This window comes from Balaenoptera borealis, assembly GCF_965194805.1.
Source record: "Balaenoptera borealis genome assembly, chromosome: 5".
NCBI lineage: Eukaryota > Metazoa > Chordata > Mammalia > Artiodactyla > Balaenopteridae > Balaenoptera > Balaenoptera borealis.
In genome coordinates, this window is record NC_138862.1 from 48,397,555 (window position 1) to 48,423,341 (window position 25,787).

General features: G+C 38.3%; 1 protein-coding gene across 4 annotated transcripts in view; it reads left to right on the forward strand.

The window, feature by feature from the left end:
- The window catches only part of TMEM45A (transmembrane protein 45A), an 84,999-nt gene that overhangs the window by 52,423 nt on the left and 6,789 nt on the right, over nucleotides 1-25,787 (forward strand). For all 4 annotated transcript variants that reach the window (XM_082392206.1, XM_082392204.1, XM_082392207.1 and 1 more), the window contains exons 2-5: nucleotides 5,257-5,448; nucleotides 6,742-6,954; nucleotides 8,316-8,500; nucleotides 21,064-21,209. In XM_082392206.1, coding sequence (XP_082248332.1) covers nucleotides 5,259-5,448; nucleotides 6,742-6,954; nucleotides 8,316-8,500; nucleotides 21,064-21,209 — 734 coding nt within the window. In that variant the 5' untranslated portion in view covers nucleotides 5,257-5,258. The remainder of the gene's footprint in view (nucleotides 1-5,256; nucleotides 5,449-6,741; nucleotides 6,955-8,315; nucleotides 8,501-21,063; nucleotides 21,210-25,787) is intronic.

The window sequence follows — 25,787 nt, forward strand, 5'->3', positions numbered from 1 at the left end:
TAGGGTAACAGCTGCTTGCTCTCCACGTTAGAGTCAGACTGTTGTTTCTTTCTTGCTCACATTTCACTTTGTGCAAGCCTCACGTTGGTTTAGAATAATTTTTTCTAACTTATTTATTCACTTTTCTCTCTATCAGATTGTGTATTCCTCGAGGGCAAGTGAGCTTCACTGTTGACCTAAAGCATTTTTTTCCATCATCTTTTCCTATTCCTATAACTTTGATTTTGGCAATGACTCCAACCTTAGCACCTTAGCAGTGACTCCAACCTTAGCACCTTGCTTGAGGCACTGTATGTTACAAAATGGTTTGTCTTATCAATGATGCTTTATTATGTTACTGCTGCCATAACCATTCCCTTTGTCGTCTATCCATCTTGATGGCCTGGAAGAGAGATAGCAAAGATCAGACATGCTCCATTGGCTTTGGTTTTCACAGCAGGTGGGACATGACTGTGGTCCTGTGGGTGAGGTGTCAAAGTGAGTCTCGGGAAATACTCTACGGCGGCACAACGTTTGGACTGGAAATTAGGATGTTCAAAAGGGTGTGGTCCTTAGATTCACATTTATGCAGGCATTGTGACATTCTGAAGACTTATTTGCTCAAGTTCAAGCTGGAAAGATATGAGCACATAGGTTAAGTCTCCAAGGAGGAAGAGTGGGCAGTTTTAGATTTAGACCAGTTGGTATCTGCTTTTCCTTCTTGAGACTGGAACGATTGTAGATTCTCTTCTGGGAGAAGAGAACGGCATTGGACTTGACACTGTGGAAAGTGTGAAGGTAAGGATAATTTAACTAAGAAAAGTCTTTCAAAACAGTTGAAATTTGGGAGAGAAAGAACTGGTATGGAATGATGGAGAATCAAAAAAATTTAAAGCTATATATGCTTGTATACACTTTGCTTTGAGAATTAAGGCAAATGGTAAAGTGAGCTCAAGAAATAGCTCAAATTGGTTTAGTGTATTGGAATATATAAATGTCTTGAACTATGGGTCACTAATTAAGATTTAGGAATACTTTATTTTGGTGCTGGCTCAAGACGAATTTTTAGTTTAAGTTTTTCTCCATGGTATTCATTTTATATTGAAGTTAGATATTTGGTTGAGATTCCAACAAGTAAATTGTAGGATTTCTTTCTCTGGGCTATTTTGAGTTGTCTCCTCTTTCTGTACACAGGTCTGGTTTTCGGTTTAAGTGGCTTTGGTTAATGGGAATTAACACCTAACACCTGATTTAGATCTTGAGATTTGCCCAATATTATCCCCAAGTGCTAGAGTTTAAAAATATTTCCCTTTTGGGTGGTGAGTGAGTGTGTGTGTATGTCAGGGGGTGGTCAGAAAAAAGGAGGCAATGAGGGTTTTAGGAGTTGCTTCTTGTCTTAGCCCAGAGGGTGATTGTTGGTATCATTAGGAGCAGAGGGTGTTTTTAGATGGGGAGGAGTAAACATTTTTAGAATGAATGGCAGCTGGAACCCAGTGATTGAATCTTGAAGCCCATCATTTTAGGCCTGCCTGAACATCTTTCCCCACGAGATTACAAATGGTGCGATTAAGCAGGGAGGATGTTGAGGAAGGACCTTTCGGTTTGCTATCCTGGTGATTTTCCCTGGGGTTTCTGCTAGCTGTCCGGCAGGTATGTTCTGCTTTGTGGAAGAGGAAAGCCCTGTGTTCTCCTTCCAAGGGCAATGTGTCTGCTTTTTGGATCTAATTTGAGATCTAATTAAACTCTGGACTACTATGTTTTTATGAGCAGTGAGTTGTACCTGTAGGCAATAGAAAAACAGGTAACAAAAGACAGATACACAGATAGTGGTGTTCTAGAAGTTGAATGAAGTGATGTTTGAGGATTTGAGTGATTTTTTTCTCTCCACAGTGGAAGTGAAATCAAGTGAACGCCATTTTGTTGCCAGAAGCAACTGGGTCTGCTTGGTCCCTTCGCCAGGCAAATATAACAAGCTGCTTTGACTTCATTTTGCTTGGGTCTTTTAAACAGAGAAAGATTGGAAGCATCAGAGTGTTTCAGATTCAAAGGCTAAAGATACAGAAGTTCTATAACTGATATAAGAACAAGGAGTCGTTTCTTATCCCACTCTGCTCATCTCAAAATCTTTCAACTATTCCCCATTGCCTCCCTATCACATCCCAATGGGCTGTGCTGAGATATATTGGTCCATTCGGCCTTTGGGGCAGCAGGAACCTGTTAGCTGGTCATAGAGGTGGATTTGGCCTAGAGCTGCACAATTCAGAAATTTTCATGTTCTCTCCAAGATAGGTAATATGTTTCACGTGTGTGTTCAAAGTATTTATTAGGTAAAAGTAAACATTTAAAAGCAACCACAGTTTTGGTAACTCTGTTTTGGAATTTTCTTCCTTTTTTTCATATACCAGAAACCTTAAAAAAAAGGACCAGGCTCCTAACTTCTGAGAAACCTCAGTTACCTGCTTCACAGGCTTTCACAATATAGTGAAATTTCACAGGCTAATGGAGAAGGCAGACTTCCAGTAACTAATCACACAAAGAATTCATTAAAGTAAGAACTGGGTGCTTTGAGAAGGTACAAGAGCGGTCCTCTCCTGTCTGGGCCATCAGGGAGGATTTCCCTAAGCAGATAAAACTGAAAAGGCTAGGGGAAGTCAGCCAAGTTTGGGGCAGGAGAGGGTTGACGTAAGGAAGCAGAGGCAGTAAGCCTCAATAACTAATTAGTTTTCAGGGACATAGGTGGACTTTAGGATGACTTTCACATTTTGGGTTTGGGCAAGTGGGTGAATGGTGGTAACTGGAGGAAAAATTATTTTCTGGTAATGGATGGGTAGATAAGATGATTAGTTCAATGGAGGTGTTGTATAAATATGTGATCTTGTATTATAAGAAGGGCTTAGTTGCTCTTGTTAAGTTAGAACTTCACAGTGTATAAGGCACTATACAGGTGCAGTGGGGAATAGAAGAATAGATTTATGGTCCCTGCTTTCAAGGAGCTTATTGTTTAATTGCAGTCAAGGAGTTAAATAACCCCTGAAGATTCTAGTAACAGTCTAAGACAACAGCAGGAGAAATGTTATAGTCAGTACACAAATGATTGCTAAGTGAATTGTATAGGTGCTTCTTGCTTTTCTGCAATTGGTATCCAAGTAGAATTGCTCATCTGGTTTTACTCTTGTTTTACTTTCATAGTTTGAGATCGGTTGCAGATAGCATGAGCTTGTTTAATAATACTGTGGGTTATTTGCTTTGGAATAACTCATTTTAATTTTAAATTTGTCTCATTTTACAGAAGAGGAAACTAAGGCATGAGAGGTTAAATAACTTTCCCAAAGTCATGTAGCTGGTAAATGGTAAAGTTGGGATTCAGATCTAGTCAACCTGAATCCAAAGTCCCCTCTCCTCAGTTTTTAAAAAATCCTATTTTTTTTTTTTTTTTACTAAATATATCCCCTATCTCCTAATTTTAGACATATATATTGTTTCTAATTTGGTGCCTGTATTTCTGGTTAGATCTTTAGGATAAAGTCCTGGAAGTGGATTTCCTGTACCAACGAATGTAAAGTTTTTAAGTTTCCTTAGAACATATCAAATTCTTTTCCAGAAAGTTCAAAAAATTTACAGTCGAGATGTACTTTTCAATCCCATGTAGAAGCATTTTTCAATTTCACATGGTTGTCTAAGCCAAGACAAATAAGAGGACTCAGTAACACTATGATAAAGATGGTGGTTAGGATAATGAATCACAGAATCTGTTAGAGTAGGACGGAACTCCAGGTGTCATCTAGGCCACCTCCTTCTTTATTAGTTAAGAACCAAGGCTCAGAGAGCTTAAGGGACATAGTCCAAACCATACCTCTAACAGAGTCAGAGTTAGGATAAGAAGCTGCTCTTAGCACTGTGTGATACATTGAGTCAGAGTCTCTTGGATGGTATGGATGATTCAGCGGTGTGCTGAAATGTCCATTTGGGGTCTCAGCTGGAGATTTAAGAGACTTTTAGTGTTTGAGTCAGCTTCATAGTTCCCCCTTGAAACTTCACAGTGGTGTCAGAGGGATGTGGAAGTAACTCAGAGGGATCTGCCCCGAACTGAGAGGTCCAGTACCCACCCAAGGAGATAAAGAACTCTTCTGGGCCAGGGGGAACGCTGAAATCCCCTTTCATGAGTTCTCCTGCATCTGGCCTACTGTCAGATCCACAGGGATGATTCTGAACTCTCTTTTCATTATTCTGGAGATGGTGCAATATGTTTGAAGAAAGGGCTGCTCACATAATTCAAAACTCATATAATTCAAGACTGGTTTTCTATAGCACTCACCAAAAAAGAAGGAGGATATTTGTTTTTTATTGCTCGATCATGCAGCAATAGTGTAAACAGAATTTACAAATTGATTTGGCTTGGTATCCCTCTGGATAGGCTGGGTTAAGCTGTTAAACCTCAACATTTTAATGACTTAACACAATAAAGGGTTGCTTCTTGCAAAAATCTGATGCAGGCTGGTTGACTGTCTTCTGTGTTGCAGATATGCCATGCCAAGGTCACCAAAGCATGGGAAAAGAGAGTTAAAGGAGTTATATAGTCTCTTAACTGACTCAGCCTGGAAGTGACAAATGCCACAGTCCACTGGCCAGAACTAGAAATGTGGTTCTGATTCAAATGGAGAAGAGGCTGGGAAAAGTGCGTGGAAGAGTACACAGATACTTGATGAGCACTAATGGTCTCTTCCACACACTTGATGCTTTACTTTGAAATTAGCTACTTAAAATTTTTTGTAGGCAATCTCATATCATTTCAAGTCTTAAACATAAAAGTAAAACTTTCCTGTTACTTCCTTTCAAATATGCTTAAAGTGTAAGTGTTGGTTGAGTACACACTATCATTTTTAATAGATCTTTTGAGCTCCCTGTTAAAAACAATGAAACTTTTCAAAAATAGTTGTGAGATTTAGGTAAGTCATTTCACTTCTGTATCCCAGTTGAAAATGTGACTTAACCCCTCATTCATGGGTATGTTATGAAAATTAGATTAGAGATCACATGTAAAACACTTGACACAGTGCCTGGAACAAGGTAAGTGTTCAACGAATGTGGATTTTTCCTCTTTTTCGTATTGTTGGTATTGTAATGGATCTACCACTGTCGACAGTAATACGGGATCCTCTGACTCAGAGGTGTATCCATCATCATCAGAAGATAGTGTACTTTACAGGAATAAGCGATGTTTTGGCCAAATTCTGGAAATGAAATGTCTTCATCTTCTATATGTTCTTATTTTGGTAGTCATGGGGAATTTCAAAGGCCATGCTCTCCCTGGAACCTTCTTCTTTATCTTGGGGATTTGGTGGACAACAAAGTGCATTCTGAAATATGCCTTCAAAAAGCACAAGCGGACTTCCTACCTTGATTCCAAAGTATTATTCCATCGAGTAGAAATTTTGGAGGGAATCATAATAGCTGGAATGGCTTTAACTGGTGAGTGACGCTTTTCTGTGTTCTGTTTGCTTTTTGGGGTATTTTCACATGAAAAGAGAAGATTCAATATCAAAACAAGAAATTGCTAAAATAAAATTTTTATTCAAAAATACCCAAATACATATTCTAATTGTAATTTCTATCTGATATAATTTACTAGAAGGTGATACTTCATGTTTATACAAAGGGCTATTCCTTAATGAGTTAGTCATAGCAATTAACTTGCCTGCCCATTCAAGGTGAATTTCCTTTGTAGAATTAGTTGGAGCCTTTAAAATAATTTTATATCAATTATTCTGATGCCTGAAAGAGTAAACTCTATCGGAAACCATTTTTCAAAATGACACCAAAATAATCAAATGATTATTAATAATCAAATGATTATGAAGGCTTCAATAATAAATCATTGCTGATAGGCTGTCCAGACGGTCAGGCTGAAGAAAACCTTATCTCCTGCGCTCATCCTTTTTGTATGATTACTAAATTAGAGAGGGAGGTTGGGCCAGATGATTGTAAGGCCTTTCCATTGGCTCTATGATTCTGTAAAAATGTTCTGTGTTTTTAAAGTTCCACTTCAGCCTTTCCGTTATGAAAGGAAAAACTTCCTAATTTTCCTTTGGATTTCTTCATGCTTTGTTCATGGTGATAGGTCTTCGCCATGGCCATCCAATTACAGAGCAACCATTTACAAAGAGAGGAATTTCCTTGCCAAATTCTATAGATTTATAAATAAAGCAGCATCTTCAAGAAAGCTTAAATGTTTGTGTAACTGACTAGACTATATGCTGTATCTGTCTGTGCTTTCTCGGTTATCCTTAATTGGGGAGAAGCTGAACTCTAGCATTTTAATCCTGAACCAAGCACAACTCCCTACCCAAAGACATAGTGTGTAAGAAGGAAGTAATCAGATGCCATAGAACTAATCTCACAAATCTAAATCCAAAATTACTCAGGATTTATCTTGTCATTAAATTAAAATAGGAACTAAGACCGTCAGTGGAACTGATCAGGGAGCTCAGTGGAACTAAGATCATAAGCTTTGAAGATCTGAAATAGCTGTTTGACTGAATTGGCTATCTTTGACTAAAAGTGATTATCCAAACCAGTATTTGAAGCTCTAAAACCAGCCTAAAGAACCAGTGCTCAGCTGTTAGGGAACAGCCCAGAAAGATGAATCAATGTGATAAAAGGACACTATATTGGACTAAGCAGTAGGCTGATCCTTTTGCATCTTCCTGTTTTCTCAATAAAGTTATGGAAAGATTGCTTAAAGTGTGATATGTCCCTCTGTAGGCATGCTTGGAGAACAGTTTATTCCTGGAGGACCGCACCTGACCTTATATGACTACAAAGAGGGCCAGTGGGTCCAACTCCTGGGCTGGCATCATTTTACCATGTACTTCTTCTTTGGGCTGCTGGGTGTGACAAACATCTTATGTTCCACCATCAGGTCACTTCCTGCCTCCTTTACCAAGTTAATGTTAGCAAATGCCTTATTTGTGGAGGGTAAGTATGAGTATTTTCATATACCTTTCACTATTATTGGACATTTGTCTAGCCCTTTACAATAATACTCCTTTAGGATCCTGGTGCAGCCTTGATCCACAGGGCCATCTGTTTGGGCCATGGTGAGCTATTGAGATGTCCTAGACAGGATGCCCAAGTTTTTCCTTCCCTACTGACTCATTTAGTACAGCTGGACAAACACAGTCATTCAATGTGTTTTATTCACATTTCACATCTGTCTTAAAGAACCACCTACCATGGTTATTTATCTCTGGTTCATCCTGGAGATTATCATTATTTCCATCTTTAACATGTGACACTGAGCTCAGAGTAGTGAAGCATATATATCCTCAAACGAGGAGACCACTCACAACAGAGTAGCTTCCATACCTACAAACTAGCCTTTTTAATATTGATATAGTAAAACTCCACCATTACATGATAAGCAGGGTCCAAAAAATTCAGTCACAGAAAAATGAGGTCCTAACATTTTTTTGTTCAGTTGGCCTCCCTGTTACTGTATAAGGAAACACTGAAAACAAGTATTTAATGACTTGTTTTCATTTATTTCATATGTAAGGAATAGATTGATCATAGAACTAAAAAAGCCCCCAGTTATCAGGAGGCAGTCATTTCCTAACGTCCACCTTGCCTCCTACGTCTAAAGGTAAGAGCTTTTGCCAAACGCTCTTTGAAAACAAGAGCTAGATAAAAGTTGGGCACCAACAACTAAGCATGATTCTCATTATCTCAGGATGTTACCGTATTTTGAATGAACATTCTTTCCTCCTCATCCAAATGAAAAGAATGAAGCTGAAGCCGGAATCTGTCCATGGGATTAAAAAATGTAGCTAGCTACTACTTCTTGGGAGCTTCCAGAGAATCTTGTCATACCCATCAAAGTGCACTTTTATGATTTGTGTGTATATCTGCTGTCTCCAGTGGACTGAATTCCTTAAGGCGAGGCTTTGTCTCATTCCTCTGCCTCTTCACCCTAACTCCTGCTGCCCTGCCCTCATCATGCTTATTATTCATCCTTTTGCATAAAAGATGCTTTGAAATATAGTTGGTTAAAAATGTCATGACATATTGGAGGAGAGAATAAAGGTTGGGGAAGGGAAAAGGAGATTTCAAAGATTCCATCCTAAAGAGGTAGTGGTGACTCCAAAAATGGTAGAGGTTTCCATTATTGTGGGAAGCAGTGGGCACCTGATATTTCGGACAAAGAAATGTGTGTGTTTGTAAAGTTGTGTGTCGAGAGAGAGAGAGAGAGAGAGAGAGAGAGGGAGAGGGAGAGAGGGAGAGAGAAACAGTAGGTAGTTTCATTGAAAAAGACAAACTATCTTTTCTCCCTGTATCAGGTTTTGTCTTCTACAATCACACCCATGGTCGGGAAATGCTGGACATCTTTGTCCACAAGCTTCTGGTCTTGGTCATCTTTTTGACAGGCCTGATTGCCTTCTTGGAGCTCTTCATACTGACCAATATAACTGTGGAGCTTCTGCGGATAAGCTTTTTCCTACTTCAGGGAAGCTGGTTTTGGCAGGTGAGTTGGGCCTCCAATGAATGTACCTGGTGTCTCCACTGATAACCCTCTCTCTTTGACTGGTGGGTGTTTTGCTCTAGAACCCAGAGACTTCCTTCTGATGTGCTGCTGGTAGCGAGAATGTGGACCTTTGAGAGGTGATGTTTCTTTGAGTGGCCCGGCGGCCCTGGTGGGAGCCGTGATAGAGCAGCAGGGAAGGAGGTTGGGTGTGTACATTTTCATCACACACCTGAGTATCCATTTTGTAGGAACTCTGAGCCAGTGCTTTTAGCTGGAAGCAGTTCCTGATGCTAAAGCAGCTTAAAACCTAATGGGTAATAAGCTCAAGAAACATATGGAAGGCAGGAAAGGGAGGAAATTATTATGTATTGAGAAACAACTATGTGCCGGCCACTGTACGGGACTTTTACACGCACATTGTTTCATTTTGTCCTCATGATGACTTGGACGTTAGGTATTATCATCCCCAATTTACTGACAAAGAAGACTCAGAGAGACCAAGTTACTTTCCCAAGATCACACAGTAATGGAGCTAGCACCTAAATGTGGGTCTGTCTGACTCCAAATCTGAGGCACTTTCCATTTTACTGTTGACTCCCTAATGTTGGAGTGATGAAAACATGTATTCCAATCAGTGAACATATACTTTATAGAGACTGATAAATCATAATCCAACATACAAATATAGATGTAAAGAAAGTCTGGGATGAAAGGTGAATGTGGTTTAATCAGGGAAGATTTCTTAGAGATTTTTAGTCACTAAAGTGCAGGGATTTGGGATGAGGAGGTTATTCCAAGGATTTGCATTTCAGCGAGGAGTGGTAAGAAAGCACTGGTGGGCAAGAGGAAGAGAAACATCATGGCTAGGAAACATGTGATATTTAAGCTTATGGGGGACTAGAAAGGCTGTTGGAGCAGAGGCTAGTAGAGAGGGGACTAGATTCAGGGCTTATTTTTAGTTTTATTTTTTTTTTAATTTTATTTATTTATTTATTTATTTATTTATTTATTTATTTATTTATTTATTTATTTATTTATTTATTTATTTATTTATTTATTTATTTATTTATTTATTTATTTATTTATTTATTTATTTATGGCTGTATTGGGTCTTCGTTTCTGTGCTAGGGCTCTCTCTAGTTGCGGTGAGCGGGGGCCACTCTTCATCGCGGTGAGCGGGCCTCTCACTGTCGCGGCCTCTCTTGTTGTGGAGCACAGGCTCCAGACATGCAGGCTCAGTAGTTGTGGCTCACGGGCCCAGCTGCTCCGCAGCATGTGGGATCTTCCCAGACCAGGGCTCGAACCCGTGTCCCCTGCATTGGCAGGCAGATTCTCAAGCACTGCGCCACCAGGGAAGCCCAGGGCTTATTTTGAAGGAAAAATGATATAGAAAAAATAACAAATACCTTGTCATGTGATAAAATTGATAATCGGTGAATTTAACCAGCTGGTATACAGAAGTTGTTCAGTGAGATTATTTATCATCTGCTGGGAAGCGAAATAGAATGGCATGTAAAACATGATTAAGCATTCTATATCTCTTGATTGGAATGTTTTGCTGTGTACATGTATTACCGATTCAAAACTAAAAATAAATTTAAAAAAATTTTAAAGTGATAACTTCCGGTCAAGATGACACAGTGAGTTTATGCTTCAGTGTATCTCCTCTGCTTCAAACATATAACAATGACACATAAACTATCAAAAATACCTATAAAATAAGAAAGAAATCAAAAGAAGAGAAAAGTAAATGAAAGTAAGAGAGTAAAAAATACATAGTTGCAATTAAACAACACAAGCAAAAATAGGGCAAGCCGCCTGTGGGCCAGACACAGAATAGAAATGCATAGCCAGAGTAGAGCTGGGCTGCAGGCCTGCGGGCTCCAGGTCTAGGGTAGACATGGCAGTTGGTTCTTTGGCTCCAGGGGAGCTAAAAGGAAATTGAAGGGCTCCTCTTGATGTGGGGATAAAACCAGGTTCTTGTAACTCTTTTTAGTTATATGTTTACATATTCTCTACTCCTAATTGCTTTCCATCCATTTGATCTTTCACTTTCTGATAGAGGTCTGTTAAAATTTTATCTTAGAGTTATGGATTTGTCAATTTCTCCTTATTTTCAATTTTTTCTTTAATGTCATGAGGCTGTATTCTGCTTCTCCCCTTCTAGTTTTTTGAGTTGAATGTTCACTTATTTTCAGTTTTTCTTGTTTTTAAATAAATACACCTAAGGCTATAGAATTTCTTCTATACACTACTGTAGCTACCTCCCGTGAGGTTTGGTGTGTGGTAGCTTTCACTCTTGGGCAATTTTGAATGTTGCATTTTCTATGTGCTTTCGTTTTTAATTTATGAGTTATTTAGGAGTGCACTTTTCAGTTTCCAAAAATATTCTTTTTCTTTTCCTTATTTATTTTCAGTTCAATTGCTTTGTATGTGTTCTCTTTGAAATGTGTTGGGACTTCCTTTGGGACATAGCCCGATGTCAGTGGTAGTAAATGTTCCATGTATTTGAAAAGAAAGTATATTCTGTCTTTGCTGTGTTGAAGATTCTACATATATTTACTAAATCAAGTTTCTTAAAGAGCTAAATATTCAAATAAAGAAGTTAGAAAGTAAGAAAAAAAGGGGAGGGCTTCCCCGGTGGTGCAGTGGTTAAGAAACTGCCTGCCAATGCAGGGGACACGGATTCGAGCCCTGATCCGGGAGGATCCCACATGCCGTGGAGCAACTAAGCCTTTGTGCCACAACTACTGAGCCTGCGCTCTAGAGTCCACGAGCCACAACTACTGAAGCCCACGCACCTAGAGCCCGAGTTCCGCAACAAGAGAAGCCACTGCAATGAGAAGCCTGCGTGCCGCAACTAGAGAAAGCCACGCGCAGCAACAAAGACCCAATGCAGCCAAGAATAACTAATAAATAAATTTATAAAAAGAAAAAAGAAAAAAGGGGAAACCCAAAGAGAGTTGAAGAAAGGAACAGTAAAGTTAAGAGCAGAATTAATGAAACTAATTTGAGTTCCATTAATAATTAATTATTAATTAAATATCTGAGGGAGGAAGCTGTGGGCTGTCACAACTGAGAATAGGTTGGCTTAATTTTGTCCCTTTTGGCAGAGAAATAATCTTTTCACATTTCCCCAGGAGCTTTTCTAAGGAAGAGATATGAGGTTAAAGTCTTAGGTCATAAATCAGATTATTTAAAAAAATTTCCAGCCATCATTATGTCTAGACTAGTATCTTTCTTTACCTGGCAGCCAGACTAAGTAACATTTGGGACTTAAAGGAAAATGAACATTTCATACCAATGCAAACACACACACTGGCAGGAAATGAAGCTTTAGCCATAGTACATCTCCTCCCCCGCACCCTCCCTGTTAGATTCCTCTGAAACAAAAATGTATCAGGGACTTAGGTGAATTTATTATGCTTCCATGTTTTGTTTCTATGAATGTTTGTGCCCAAAACTCTATCTCAAGCTAATACTATTACATTGTGATTTCCTTTTCACCATATTTTTTTCTCTCACTACTTCTCCATACATGGTTAATATTAAGCACAATACTAGTGCTTTAACAATATATAGACAGATTAGAGAAAAGGTACACCTAGATTCTTGGAACCGTAAGTATGGAGAGGTGAACTGAATGAGGCAAATGCTCACAGTGGCCATTTTTAAAATAACTCATCTATAAATAATTAGGTAATAGACAAACCTGGAGGGAATTCCCCTCCCAACCTATTAAAAATGGTTTCTTTCCTAAACCACATTACAGCCAAATATATTTTCTCAAAAACGTAACCATGATGCAATTTAAAAAAGAAAAAAAAAAATCCCTTGGGTCCATTTATTCCATGAATCGTGTTTTCTGAGTCTGTGCGTGGGACAGTATTTCTAAAGCTCACTTTTGCGCTTTGTCATTCCCAAATTCCCACCCTTCGTTGTCAGAGCCATGGCGCGGGGAGAATCAGGAAATGAGGAAGACACACCTGTTGCCTTTGCTTCTCAAGACTTTGGACAATTGCTTCAGCTGTACCTCCCAGCTCCACTAATTGCACCAGCAACTCCCGTGATCCCTAGATCTCTAAGCCCAAACTAAAACCCAACCTTGTCTTACATTTAAGAACGATAAAAGTTCATTTGAAAATGACAAAAAGACCCAACTAAGCAGCAGTGGTCTGAGGTCTGATATGGTAGATCAAACACTTGCTTAGGCTTATAGTGTTGAAATAAGTGACTGGAAAATAAGAAATAAAACACTAGGAAAGTCCAACTAACCTATAGGTAATGGGCCCTGGCTGGATGCCTATTAGAGAAGATAATTATTTACATTTTAAATGTGATACTAATGAAGCTTAAACTAGTCAAAAACAGATGTTCAGGAGTGACATACAAGATATAGCAAGAAAAAAATTCTTTTTCAGACCTTTTTTTCTTGGAATTTTATATTAGGAAGGAAATTACGACAGCAGATGAAAGAATAGTGACTGACTTTTACATTTAAAGGAAGATTTAATGGGTTGTGGCATTATCTGGCCTTAATTTTCAGCTTTCCTAATTTACTTGGGTTTAGCCTGAAGTGACTTTCCAAACGTTTCTATGGCTTTCAGTATAATCACATCTGTTAACTCTGTTCACAGGCTTCACAGTGGCCTTCAGTCAAATATTTAGCTTTCAATATATTAGGCTCTGAGGATCCCAGTGAGATTAGCAGTAAAGGGTACTCAAAGTTTCTCTTTTCCTGGTGTAAAACAGTAAATACTTCGGTAAAATTGATGATGACTGAGAGATTTCATTTTGGAAGCTCCAAAAAAGAGTTGTGACTATGGCATGGAGGGAGACGTCTGTGAGCCTCCAGGTCAGGCAGACCTGGGTCTGAATTCTGGATCTACCATATTAATCACATGACCATAGACTAGCTATTCTGTGTGCTTAAGATTCCTCAAATAAAAAATAGAAATGATGTCTCATGAGACTGTTGCTCAAACGAAATATTCCAACCTGAAAATACCTCATGCCTTGAGGAGATATTGCTGATTCCATAGGAAGAGGGTTGAGGAAGCTTCCAGAAGAAGGTAAACTTGAGTTGGGGTTTGAAAGATGGATGAGAGTCACCAGTGTGTCCAGGCTTGAGCTTTAGGACAGTTGATACTCTTCTGCTTATTTCAGCCTTAGCTCCTTCCTGTATTAGTGTCCTAGGGCTGCAGTCACAAATTCCCACAAGCAAGAAGACTTAAAACAATGGAAATTTATGCTTCACTGTTCTGGGAGATGGAACTAAGAATCAAGGTGTCAGCAGGTTGATTCTTTCTTGGGGGCCCAAAGGGAGAATTTGTCCCATGCTGCCCTCCTAGTCAGTTGCCAGCAATCCTTGACTTGGCAGCATGACTCCAATCTCTGCCTCCGTAGTCACACCTGTGTGTTTCTGTGCACCTGAGTCTTCATATGGACTTCTTATAAGGACACCCATCATTAGATTCAGGGCCAGTTCTGATCCAATATGACCTCATCTCATCTGGATGACATCTACAAATAACTTATTTCCAAATGAGGTCACATTCACAGGTATCAGGGGTTAGGGTTTCAACATGCCCTTTTAGAGGGCACCATTTAACCCACAACAACTGCTAAGTCTTCCCTCTGGGAGCTGGAGCAAATCACTCCCCAGGCAGGGGTAGATGGGTGGTGTGGACGGCATGGAAGGAACATAGGTGACACTGATAGGTGGGAACTGGAGAGCTAGTCCATTGTGCATTAAACTCAACCTCCCTAAAAGGCCCTTTCTTGACCCAGAATTTCTCTGTCATCCTCCCTGAATTGATGAGAGAGGGGGACATGAGAGGCAGATTCTCATGGTCCTGACACCCTAGCTAAAATGGCTGGGCCCCTTGAACTGAGAATTGACTACATGACTTGAGTTTCCTTCTTGTCATTTCCAAACAGTGAGCACAGAGGAACGAGCAAGTCTCGCTTTCTTCCAGGGCCTTCAGAGACCTGGGCTCTGGTCACTGTGGTCTCCACAGTGAGCTTTCCTAAGAGTATATAAAGGGGTATTGCAAAACACGGATATGTCCAAACAGCAGGCAAACTAGCTGGGTGGCATTTTCCTCCTGGAGTTTCTGGATACTGTAGGTTCAGATCTCTAATCTGATGACTGATCTATCTTTTGCCAGTGGTGTTAACTCCTCATCCCTTTAGAACATTACCATGTCCTAATTCAGAATCCCCAGCCCTTGGTGGGTGAGGCACAGCGGCAATGACGCAAATACTTTTGTAACTGTTTGGAGATGGAAGGGCAGGCTCGGGCGTTACTTAGTTTTCTTATCTCTAAAGTAGAGACAACAAAGGGATTCTGTCTCCTGGGATGTAGAGAAGGGCAGGAAGGAGTTATTACAGAGTACCTTGCTAATTTCAACTCGTGATATTTTGGAAAAATTTATGAATGTGACATTGGTTAATAAATAAAATGCATAGCACCAGAGTAAAAATAAAGACCTCTGGATTGCTCCACTTGGTCAGGCAACTACCAACCTGAACGATGAATCGATGGAGAGCACATGTTGTGGCTCATGCTTTGGAAAAAAAATAGAAATATTTCTATTTTTAGAAATAAGCTGAGACTGCAGACTTTTGTGTGAAGTTCCCTAATTTTTTAAATGTTGAAAACTAATTCAAATTATTTTAAAAGGTGTGCAGGCCAGGCAAAGCATGTCTGTGATGCAGATGTGGCCCAGGGTCTGCCAGTCTATAATCTGTGTTTTAAGGGTAAGACAGTACCGTGTCTTCATGGGACCAACTACCATCTCAGTACTGATTGTTCAAACTGTATCCGAACTGCTGAGATGACTCACGTGGACCCTGTTGTCCAGGCCACTGTCCTTCATACTGCTCCACTGAGAAAGGCTAAATGATGAAAGAGAGTGTGGGGTAGAAGAAAGAACACACAGAGTTTGGGAGCCAGGCGCTCCTGGTTTGGAACCCTGTCTTAGTCATTTGGCCATTTTGCAATGTTGGGGAAGTTGCTGAAGTCTCTGAGTTCCAGTTTTACCCTCTGTAATATGGGGATAATGATACCTTCTTCCTGGGGTTGTTGTGAGAACAAGAATTACTGTGAAGTTTATGTGCATGAGTGTCGTTAAAGTGCCTGACACATGGCAGTACCTCTACCAAGTGGTACAAATGGCAGTTCTCCTCCCAACTAAAGGGAATTCTTTAAAATGGGAGACAGGAACAAGTGATTAAGGCACAAATCTTAGCTTTCCCCGATTTATTCACATTACTTGAAATTTCAAACAGAAATGGTTTCACTCAATATTATAAACTAAATGCTTTTTTTTTTCCCCTGTAAGATTTCATTTATTAGATGTATGATCAGGAGCAAATCACTAAACCACCCAATTTTCTCGTCTGGTTAAAGAGGATAACAATACATTAACTTGGGATAATAGCACATTATTGGGGACTTCCCCGGTGGCACAGTGGTTAAGAATCCGCCTGCCAATGCAGGGCACATGGGTTCGAGCCCTGGTCCGGGAAGATCCTACATGCCGCAGAGCAACTAAGCCCGTGCGCCACACCTACTGAGTCTGTGCTCTAGAGCCGGCGAGCCACAACTACTGAAGCCCGTGCGCCTAGAGCCCATGCTCCACAGCGAGAGAAGCCACCGCAATGAGAAGCCGGCACACCACAACAAAGAGTAGCCCCCGCTCACCGCAACTAGAGAAAGCCTGCACGCAGCAATGAAGACCCAACGCAGCATAAAAAAAAAAAAAAAAAAAAGACCATATTATTGAAGGGCCATAGTAAGGAAACCTCCTAAGCACTGTAACTGACACATAGTTAGCTAATATATGATAGACATTTGTACAATTATCCATGTAATTATCTTGGATTTGTATTTCATTTAGATCTTGAAACCTGACATCTGTTCCTCTATCTATCTAGCTACCTATCATCTATGTATCTTAATTTTTTATTGGAGTAAAATTCATATAACATAGAATTAACCTTCCTTCCTTCCTTCCTTCCTTCCTTCCTTCCTTCCTTCCTTCCTTCCTCCCTCCCTCCCTCCCTCCCGTTTCCAGTTTTATTAAGGAATAATTGATGTACAGCCCTGTATAAATTTACAGTGTACAGCATAATGATTTCACTTACCTAATGAAATGATAACCAAAATAAGGTTAGTGAGCATCCATCATATCATGTAGAAACAAAATTAAAGACAAAGAAAAAAATTCTTTTTCCTGTGATAAGAAATCTTAGAATTTACTCTAACTTTCATATACAACATACAGCAGTATTAATTCTATTGATCATATTGTACATTATATTACTTATTTATTGTATAACTGGAAGTTTGTACCTTTTGAGTGCCTTTATCCAATTCCTCTTCCTCCCACCTTCCACTTCTGGTAATCACAAATCTGATCTCTTTTTCTAAGAGTTTGTTTGTTTGTTTGGTTTTGAAGTATAATTGAAAAATAAAAATAAAATTTTTAATTGTTAGTTCCTCATGCACAACATAGTGATTTGATATTTCTATACCTTTCAAAATGGTCACCACAGTACTCTAGTTGCCATCTGTCACCATACAAAGATATTACATAATTATTGACTATTCCCAACACTGTACATTTCATACCTGTGACTCATTTATTTTGTGACTGCAAGTTTGTACCTCTTAATCTCCCTCACCGATTTCTCTCATCCCCCCCCACCTCTCTCCTCTCTGGCAACATTTTATGCATTTTAAAGTGTATAATTCGGCAGCGTTTAGTACATTCACAGTGTTGTGCAACTATCGCCTCTATTTAGTTCTAAAACATTTTCATCACCCCAAAAGGAAACCATGGATCCATTAACCAGTCATTTCCTTTTCCTCTCCTCCCAGTCCCTGGTTACCACTCTGCTTTCTGTCGCTATGGATTTACCTATTCTGGATATTTCATGTAAACAGAATCATGCAATATGTTACCTTTTGTGTCTAGTTTCTTTCTCTAACATAATGTTTTCAAGGTTCATCCATGTTGTATTATATATTAATATGTCATTTTTTATGGTTGAATAATATTCGGTTGTATGGAAATACCACATTGTGCTTATTCATCAACAGCTGATGGACATTTGGATTGTTTTTAACTTTTGGCTCTTGTGAATAATGCTGCTATGAACATTTGTGTAGAAGTTTTTGTTTGAATACCTGTTTTCAATTATTTTGGGTGTGTATAGTACCTAGAATGAAATTGCCAAGTCATGTGATAATTCTATATTTAACTTTTTGAGACACTGTCAAATTGTTTTCCACATAGTTGTACCATTTTACATTCTCACCAGCAATGTATAACGATTCCAATTTCTCCATATCCTTACCAACACTTGTTACTTATTATTATTATTACCATCCTAGGAGGTGTGAAGTGGTATCTCACAGTGGTTTTGATTTGCATTTCTCTAATAACTAATGATGTTCATAATTTTTTCTTGAGCTTATAGACCATTTGTACACCTTCTTTTGGGACATGAGTCTTCTATTCCTTTGCCCATTAAAATTTTTTTGGCTTTTTGTTGAGATTTAGGAGTTCTTTATATATTCTTGATATCAATTCCTTACCAGATATATGATTTGCAAGGATTTTCTCCTATGCTGTGATTGTCTTTTCATTTTCTTGATAGTGTCCGTTGATGCACAAAAGCTTTTTTTTTTTAATAGCTGAGCTTTGTTTTTATTTATTTATTTATTTTTGGCTGTGTCGGGCCTTCTTTGCTGCGCATGGGCTTTCTCTAGTTGCGGTGAGCAGGGGCTACTCTTCATTGTGGTGCGTGGGCTTCTCATTGCAGTGGCTTCTCTTGATGTGGAGCACGGGCTCTAGGCGCAAGGGCTTCAGTAGTTGTGGCACGTGGGCTCAGTAGTTGTGGCATGCAGGCTCTAGAGCGCAGGCTCAGTAGTTATGGCACACAGGCTTAGTTGCTTCGTGGCATGTGGGATCTTCTGGGACCAGGGCTCGAACCCGTGTCCCCTGCATTGGCAGGCGGATTCTTTTTTTTTTTTAATTTATTTTTATTATTTATTTATTATTTATTTTTGGCTGTGTTGGGTCTTCGTTTCTGTGCAAGGGCTTTCTCTAGTTGCAGCAAGTGGGGGCCACTCTTCATCGCGATGCGCGGGCCTCTCACTATCGCGGCCTCTCTTGTTGCGGAGCACAGGCTCCAGATGCGCAGGCTCAGTAGTTGTGGCTCATGGGCCTAGTTGCTCAGTGGCATGTGGGATCTTCCCAGACCAGGGCTCGAACCCGTGTCCCCTGCATTAGCAGGCAGATTCTCAACCACTGCGCCACCAGGGAAGCCCGATTGGCAGGTGGATTCTTAACCACTGCACCACCAGGGAAGCCCCCACAAAAGCTTTTAATTTTGATGTGTTTTTGGTGTCATGTATAAGAAATCAGCACTAAATCCCAGGTCATGAAGGTTTTTCCTTAGTTTTCTTCTAAGAGTTAGGATTTTAGTTCTCATATTTAGGTTTTCGATCCATTTTGTGTTAATTTTTGTATGTGGTGTAATGTAAGGGTCCAAATTCTTTTTTTTTTTTTTGCATGTGGATATCCAGTTTTTCCAGCACCATTTGTTGAAGAGACTTTAGTTTCCCCATTGAATGGCCTTGGCACTCTTTTCAAAAACCAATTTACTACAGGTGTATGGGCTTATTTCTGGACTCTCAATTCTATTTCATTGATCTGTATGTCTACCATTATGTTAGTACCACAATGTTTTGATTACTGTAGTTTTTGTAGTAAGTTTTGAAATCAGTAAGTGTAAGTCTTACAACTTTGCTTTTCTTTTTCAAGGTTGTTTTGGCTATTCTGGGTCCCTTGTAATTCCATATAAATTTTAGGATCAGCTTTCTAGTTCTGCAAAAATGATTGCTGGGATTTTGATAGGGACCATACTGAATCTGTAGATTGCTTTGGGTGTTATTGCCATCTCTCTCTCTCTTTTTTTTTTTAATGTGCCTATGAAAAAGGAATTTTAAAAAACTTTTATTATGGTAAATCTTAAATATATACAAAAGTAGTGGTATTTATCAATTTATCATCCAGTGTATTGGTCAGGGTTCTCCAGCGAAACAGAACCAAATATATACATATATATATTTTATATATAATATATAATTGTATCTATATCTATAATATATCTATATCTATAGAGAGAGGAAAGAGAGAGAGAGATTTATTTTAAGGAATTGGTTCCCATAATTGTGGAGCCTGAGAAGTCCCATGATCTGCCACCTGCAGGCTACAGACCCAGGAAAGCTGGTGCTGTAGGTCCAGTCCTGAAAGCGGAGAGCTGATGGTACAAGTTCTAGTTTGAGGCGGGAGAAGACCAAAGTTCCAGCTCAGCAGTGGGGCAGAGCCAATTCTCCCTCCCTCTGCTTTTTGTTCTCTTCAGCCCTCAATGGATTGTATGATGCCCACCCGCACTGTGGAGGAGGATCTGCTTTACTTAGATTTTTACTGATTCAAGTGCTAATCTCATCCGGAAATACCCTCACAAACACACCCCAAAATCATGTTTAACCAAGTATCTGTACGTCCTATGACCCAGTCAAGTTGACATGTGAAATTAACTATCACATTTAACACTTTTCAACATGTCGGATCTTGTTAGATCTAGAGGTTTGATCAGATTTGTGTTCTGTTTTTTTATTGCCATCTTAACAATATTAAATGCTCCAGTTCATGATCATGAGATATACTTCCATTTATTTAGATCTTCTTTGATCACTTTCAACAATGTTTTGTAGTTTGCAAGGTACAAGTCTTGAACCTCCTTGACTAAATTTATTCCTAAGTATTTCATTCTTTTCAATGCTATTGTAAGTGGAATTGTTTTCCTAACTTAATTTTTTTTGATTGTTCATTGCATGTTTTGTGTGTTGCTTTTGTATCCTGCAAGTGTGCTAACTTAATTTATTAGCTCTAATAGATTTTTTGTGGATTCTTCAGAATTTTCTGTATATATAAGATTATGTCATTTGTGAATATAGTTTTACTTCTTCCTTTGCAATCTGGATGCTCTTTGTCTGTTTTTCTTGACTAATTGCTTTGGCTAGAATTTCTAGTACAATGTTGAATAGAATTTGTAAAATAAGACACCCTTGTCTTGTTCCTGATCTTAGGAGACAAGCTTTCAGTCTTTATCATTGAATATAATGTTACCCGTGGGCTTTATTTTAAAACCTTTTTTTTTTAACTCTGATTTTGAAATAACTGAGTGAAACTGCACAGCTTAGAAACCTAACACATCATCTGAAAGTCCACCAATCCCCAGAGATGATTACTATTCATATTTTGAAAATTGATCTGTAAATATCCTTAACATTTTTTCCAAAAATATGATCTAGTAGATACTGTCTATATTACTAAAACATGCAGCAGATATCTTATCTGTAGCATCTCAGGTAATGGGAGTTATCTGTTACCATTAATCTTGAAATGAAACATTTTGAAATGTACCATCTTTGGGAATATGGCTGGTATTTTTTAATGTGTGCTCTTTGTTTTAAATTACAGATTGGGTTTGTCCTTTATCCCCCCAGTGGAGGTCCTGCATGGGATTTAGTGGATCATGACAACGTTATGTTTCTCACCATATGCTTTTGCTGGCATTATGCAATAGCCATTATCATCATTGGAGCAATTTATGCCTTTGTCACCTGGTAAGTTAGTGATTTTTGTTCATGCAAGTTCTATTTTTTGGTATATGATCATCAAGACTCAATATTACGGAACTTTAAGTTCAAAGAGGTATTTCATTCCTTAGCATTCCACAAAACAGGGTAATATAGCAGAAAATTATCTGCAAACACAAACATTTCCAATAAAAAGAATAAATGCTGGTTTTAGGGGCAGGACAGGCATAAAGACACAGACACAGAGAATGGACTTGAGGACATGGAGAGGGGGAAGGGTAAGCTGGGACAAAGTGAGAGAGTAACATTGACATATATACACTACCAAATGTATAGTGTTACCAAACTAACAGACAGCTAGTGGGAAGCAGCTGCATAGCACAGGGAGATCAGCTCAGTGCTTTGTGATGACCTAGAGGCACCCCTAGGGGTAGGGAGGGTGGGAGGAAGATGCAAGAGGGAGGGGATATGGGGATATCTGTATATGTATAGCTGATTCACTTTGTTATACAGCAGAAACTAACACAACATTGTAAAGCAATTATACTCGAATAAAGATGTTAAAAAAAAAAGAAAATAAAAAATGGAATGAATGAGAAAACTAAAAAAAAAAAAAAAAAGAATAAATGCTGGCTTAAAGTTGGAATAGCTAAAAAGTGTCTCTGCTGTGCTCCTAACCTATGCATTACCCTTCAGCACACTCTTCTGTGCCTCCATGTCTTTGCATATGCTGTTTTCTTATCCAAATGGTCCTCCCCACACCTGCAGTGAGCCCTCCCTTTGCCCATGTTTACATCAGATATAGCACTTCCCAAGCTTGGTGTCATTTTTGACCAACATGTATGTCTCCCATTAAATTTGAGTATCTGGTTAATTTGACATTTCCTGTAATATTTCTAACAGTAAGAATCAGTTGAACTATACATGTTTTTACAAGGACTTTGATACAATGTTTCATGATGGGTGAGGAGCAGTATAACGGATTGCTAAGAATCCATGTTCCTAGCGCTGCTGCTTGTCAGCCTTATGACTTTGGGTAAACTATTTAACCACATTAAATGTCAGTTTTGTCAGTTACAAAATAGAGATAATAATAGTACCTAAATGAGATCATGTATTTAAACTGCCTACAACATAATAGGAGCTCAAGGAAGATTCTTCTTGTGTGTTTTTGTTTGTTTTTTTTTCAGTTTCCTGTGATAGGTTTCTTTTTAAATTGAAGTGCAATTGACATACACTATACTAGTTTTAGGTGTACAACATAATGATTCAACTTTTGTATACATTGCAAAATGACCACCACAATAAGTCTAGTTATACCATCTGTTACCATACAAAGTTACAAAAATTTTTTTCTGTGATGAGAACTTTCAAGATTTACTTTCTTAGCAACTTTCAAATCTGCAATACAATATTATTGATTATAGTCACCATGCTGTATATAATATCCCCATGACTTTTTAATTTTATTTATTTTTTTCATTTTTTAAAAAAACTTTTAATTTTATATTGGAGTACAGTTGATTAACAATGTTGTATTAGTTTCAGGTGTACAACAAAGTGATTCAGTTATACATATACCTGTATCTATTCTTTTTCAAATTCTTTTTGCATTTAGTTTGTTACAGAATATTGAGCAGAGTTCCCTGTGCTATAGAGTAGGTCCTTGTTGGTTATCCATTTTAAATATAGCAGTGTGTACGTGTCAATCCCAAACTCCCTAAATATCCCTCCCTCCTACCCTTCCCCCCTGGTAACCATAAGTTCATTCTCTAAGTCTGTGAGTCTGCTTCTACTTTGTATATAAGTTCGTTTGTATCATTTTTTAGATTCTACATAGAAGCAGTCATATGATATTTCTCTTTCTCTGTCTGACTTACTTCACTCAGTATGACAATCTGTAGGTCCATCCATGTTGCTGCAAATGGCATTATTTCATTCTTTTTAATGGCTGAGTAATATTCCATTGTATATATGTACCACATCTTCTTTATCCATTCTTTTGTCGATGGACATTTAGGTTGCTTCCATGTCTTGGCTATTGTAAACAGTGCTGCAATGAACATTGGGGTGCATGTATTCTTTCAAACCATGTTTTTCTCTGGGTATATGCCCAGGAGTGGGATTGCAGGATCATATGGTAGCTCTATTTTTAGTTTTTTAAGGAACCTCCATACTGTTCTCCATAGTGGCTGCACCAATTTACATTCCCACCAGCAGTGTAGGAGGGTTCCCTTCTCTGCACACCTTCTCCAGCATTTATTGTTTGTGGATTTTTTGATGATAGCCACTCTGACTGGTGTGAGGTGATATGATCATCTCAATATTTGCAGAAAAAGCTTTTGACAAAATTCAACACCCATTTATGATAAAAACTCTCCAGAAAGTGGGCATAGAGGGAACATACCTCAACATAATAAAGGCCATATGTGACAAACCTACAGCTAACATCATACTCAATGGTGAAAAGCTAAAAACATTTCCTCTAAGATCAGGAACAAGACAAGGATGTTCACTCTTGTCACTTTTATTCAACATAGCTTTGGAAGTCCTAGATACAGCAATCAGAGAAGAAAAAGAAATAAAAGGAATCCAAATGGGAAAAGAAGTTAAACTGTCACTGTTTGCAGATGACATGATACTATACATAGAAAATCCTAAAGATGCTACCAGAAAACTACTAGAGCTCATCAACGAATTTGGTGAAGTTGCAGGTTACAAAATTAATACACAGAAATCTGTTGCATTTCTATACACTAACAATGAAACATCAGAAAGAGAAATTCAAGAAACAACCCCATTTACCATCACATCAAAAAGAATAAAATACCTAGGAATAGCCATACCTAAAGAGACAAAAGACCTGTACTCCGAAAACTATAAGACTTATTTATTTTGTAACTGGAGGTTTGTACCTCTTGATCCCCTTCACCCATTTTTGCCCACCTCCCCCAACTCTGGCAACCATCAATCTGTTCCCTGTATCTATGTGTTTTGTTTTATTTGTTCATTTGTTTGTTAGATCTCACAGGTAAGTGAAATCATATGGTATTTGTCTTTCTCTATCTGCCTTATTTCACTTAATGTAATACCCTCAATGTCCATTTCATTCTTTTGTATGGCTGAGTAGTATTCCATTATGTACATATAAATATAAAATATTTATATTATATGTATACATATATATAAAAACATATATATAAAACATCTCCTTTATCCATTCATCCATTGATAGACCTTTAAGTTGTTTCCATATCCTGGTTATTATAAATATGCTGCAGTGAACCTAGGGGTGACTTTATCTTTCTGAATAAGTGTTTTCATTTTCTTCAGATAAATACCCAGAAGTGGAATTGCTGGCTTATATGGTAGTTGTATTTTTAATTTTTTGAGGAAGCTCCATGCTGTTTTCCACAGTGGCTGTACCAATTTACATTTCCACCAACAGTGCATGAGGGTTCTCTTTTCTTCATATCCTGGCCAACACTTGTTATTTCTTATCCTTTCTATAATAACCATTCTGCAGGTGTGAGGTGATATCTCACTGGTGTTTTGATTTGAACTTCCCTAATGATTAGTGATATTGAACATCGTTTCATGTGCCTTTTAGTTATCTGTATGTCTTCTTTGGAAAAATGTCTATTCAAATTCTCTGCCTATTTTTAAATTGGAATTTTTTTGTTGTTGTGGTTATTGGGTTGTCTGAGTTCTTTATATATTTTGGATATTAACCTTTTATTAGATATGATTTAGAAATATCTTCTCCCATTCAGTAAGTTTCCTTTTTATTTTGTTGATGTTTTCCTTCACTGTGCAGAAGTTTTCTAGTTTGACGTAATCCTATTTGTTTAGTTTTGCTTCTACTGCCTTTGGAGTCAGATCCCCAAAATATCACCAAGAGTGATGTCAAGGAGCTTACCACCTGTGTTTTCTTCTCAGATTTTTATTTTTATTCTTATTTTATTTTATTTTAAATCTTACAGTCAAGACTTTAATCCATTTTGAGTTAATTTTTGTGTATGGTGTAAGATAGTGGTCCAGTTTCATTCTTTTGTGTGTGGATGTCCAGTTTTCCCAGCACCATTTTTGAAGAGACTGGCCTTTCCCCATTTTGTGTTCTTGCTTCCTTTATCATAAATTAATTGACCATATATGTGTGTTATTTTTAGGCTCTTTACTCTGTGCCATTGATCTATGGGTCTGTTTTTATGCCAATATCATACTGTTTTGATTTTACAGCTCTGTAGTATAGTCTGAAATCAGAGCGTATGATGCCTCCAGCTTTGTTCTACTTTTTCACGAATGCTTTGGCTATTCAGGATCTTTTGTGATTCCATACAAATTTTAGGATTGTTTGTTCTATTTCTGTGAGAAATGCTTTTGGAATTTGGTAGGGATTGCATTGAATCTGCAGATTGTTTTGGGTAATATAGACATTTTAACAATATTAATTCTTCCAATTCATAAGCATGGAATATCTTTCCATTTATTTGTGTCTTCTTCAGTTACTTTCATCAAGGTCTTACAGTTGTCAGTGTATAGGTCTTTCATCTCCTTGGTTAAATTTGTTCATAGGTATTTTATTCTTTTTGATGCAATTGTAAG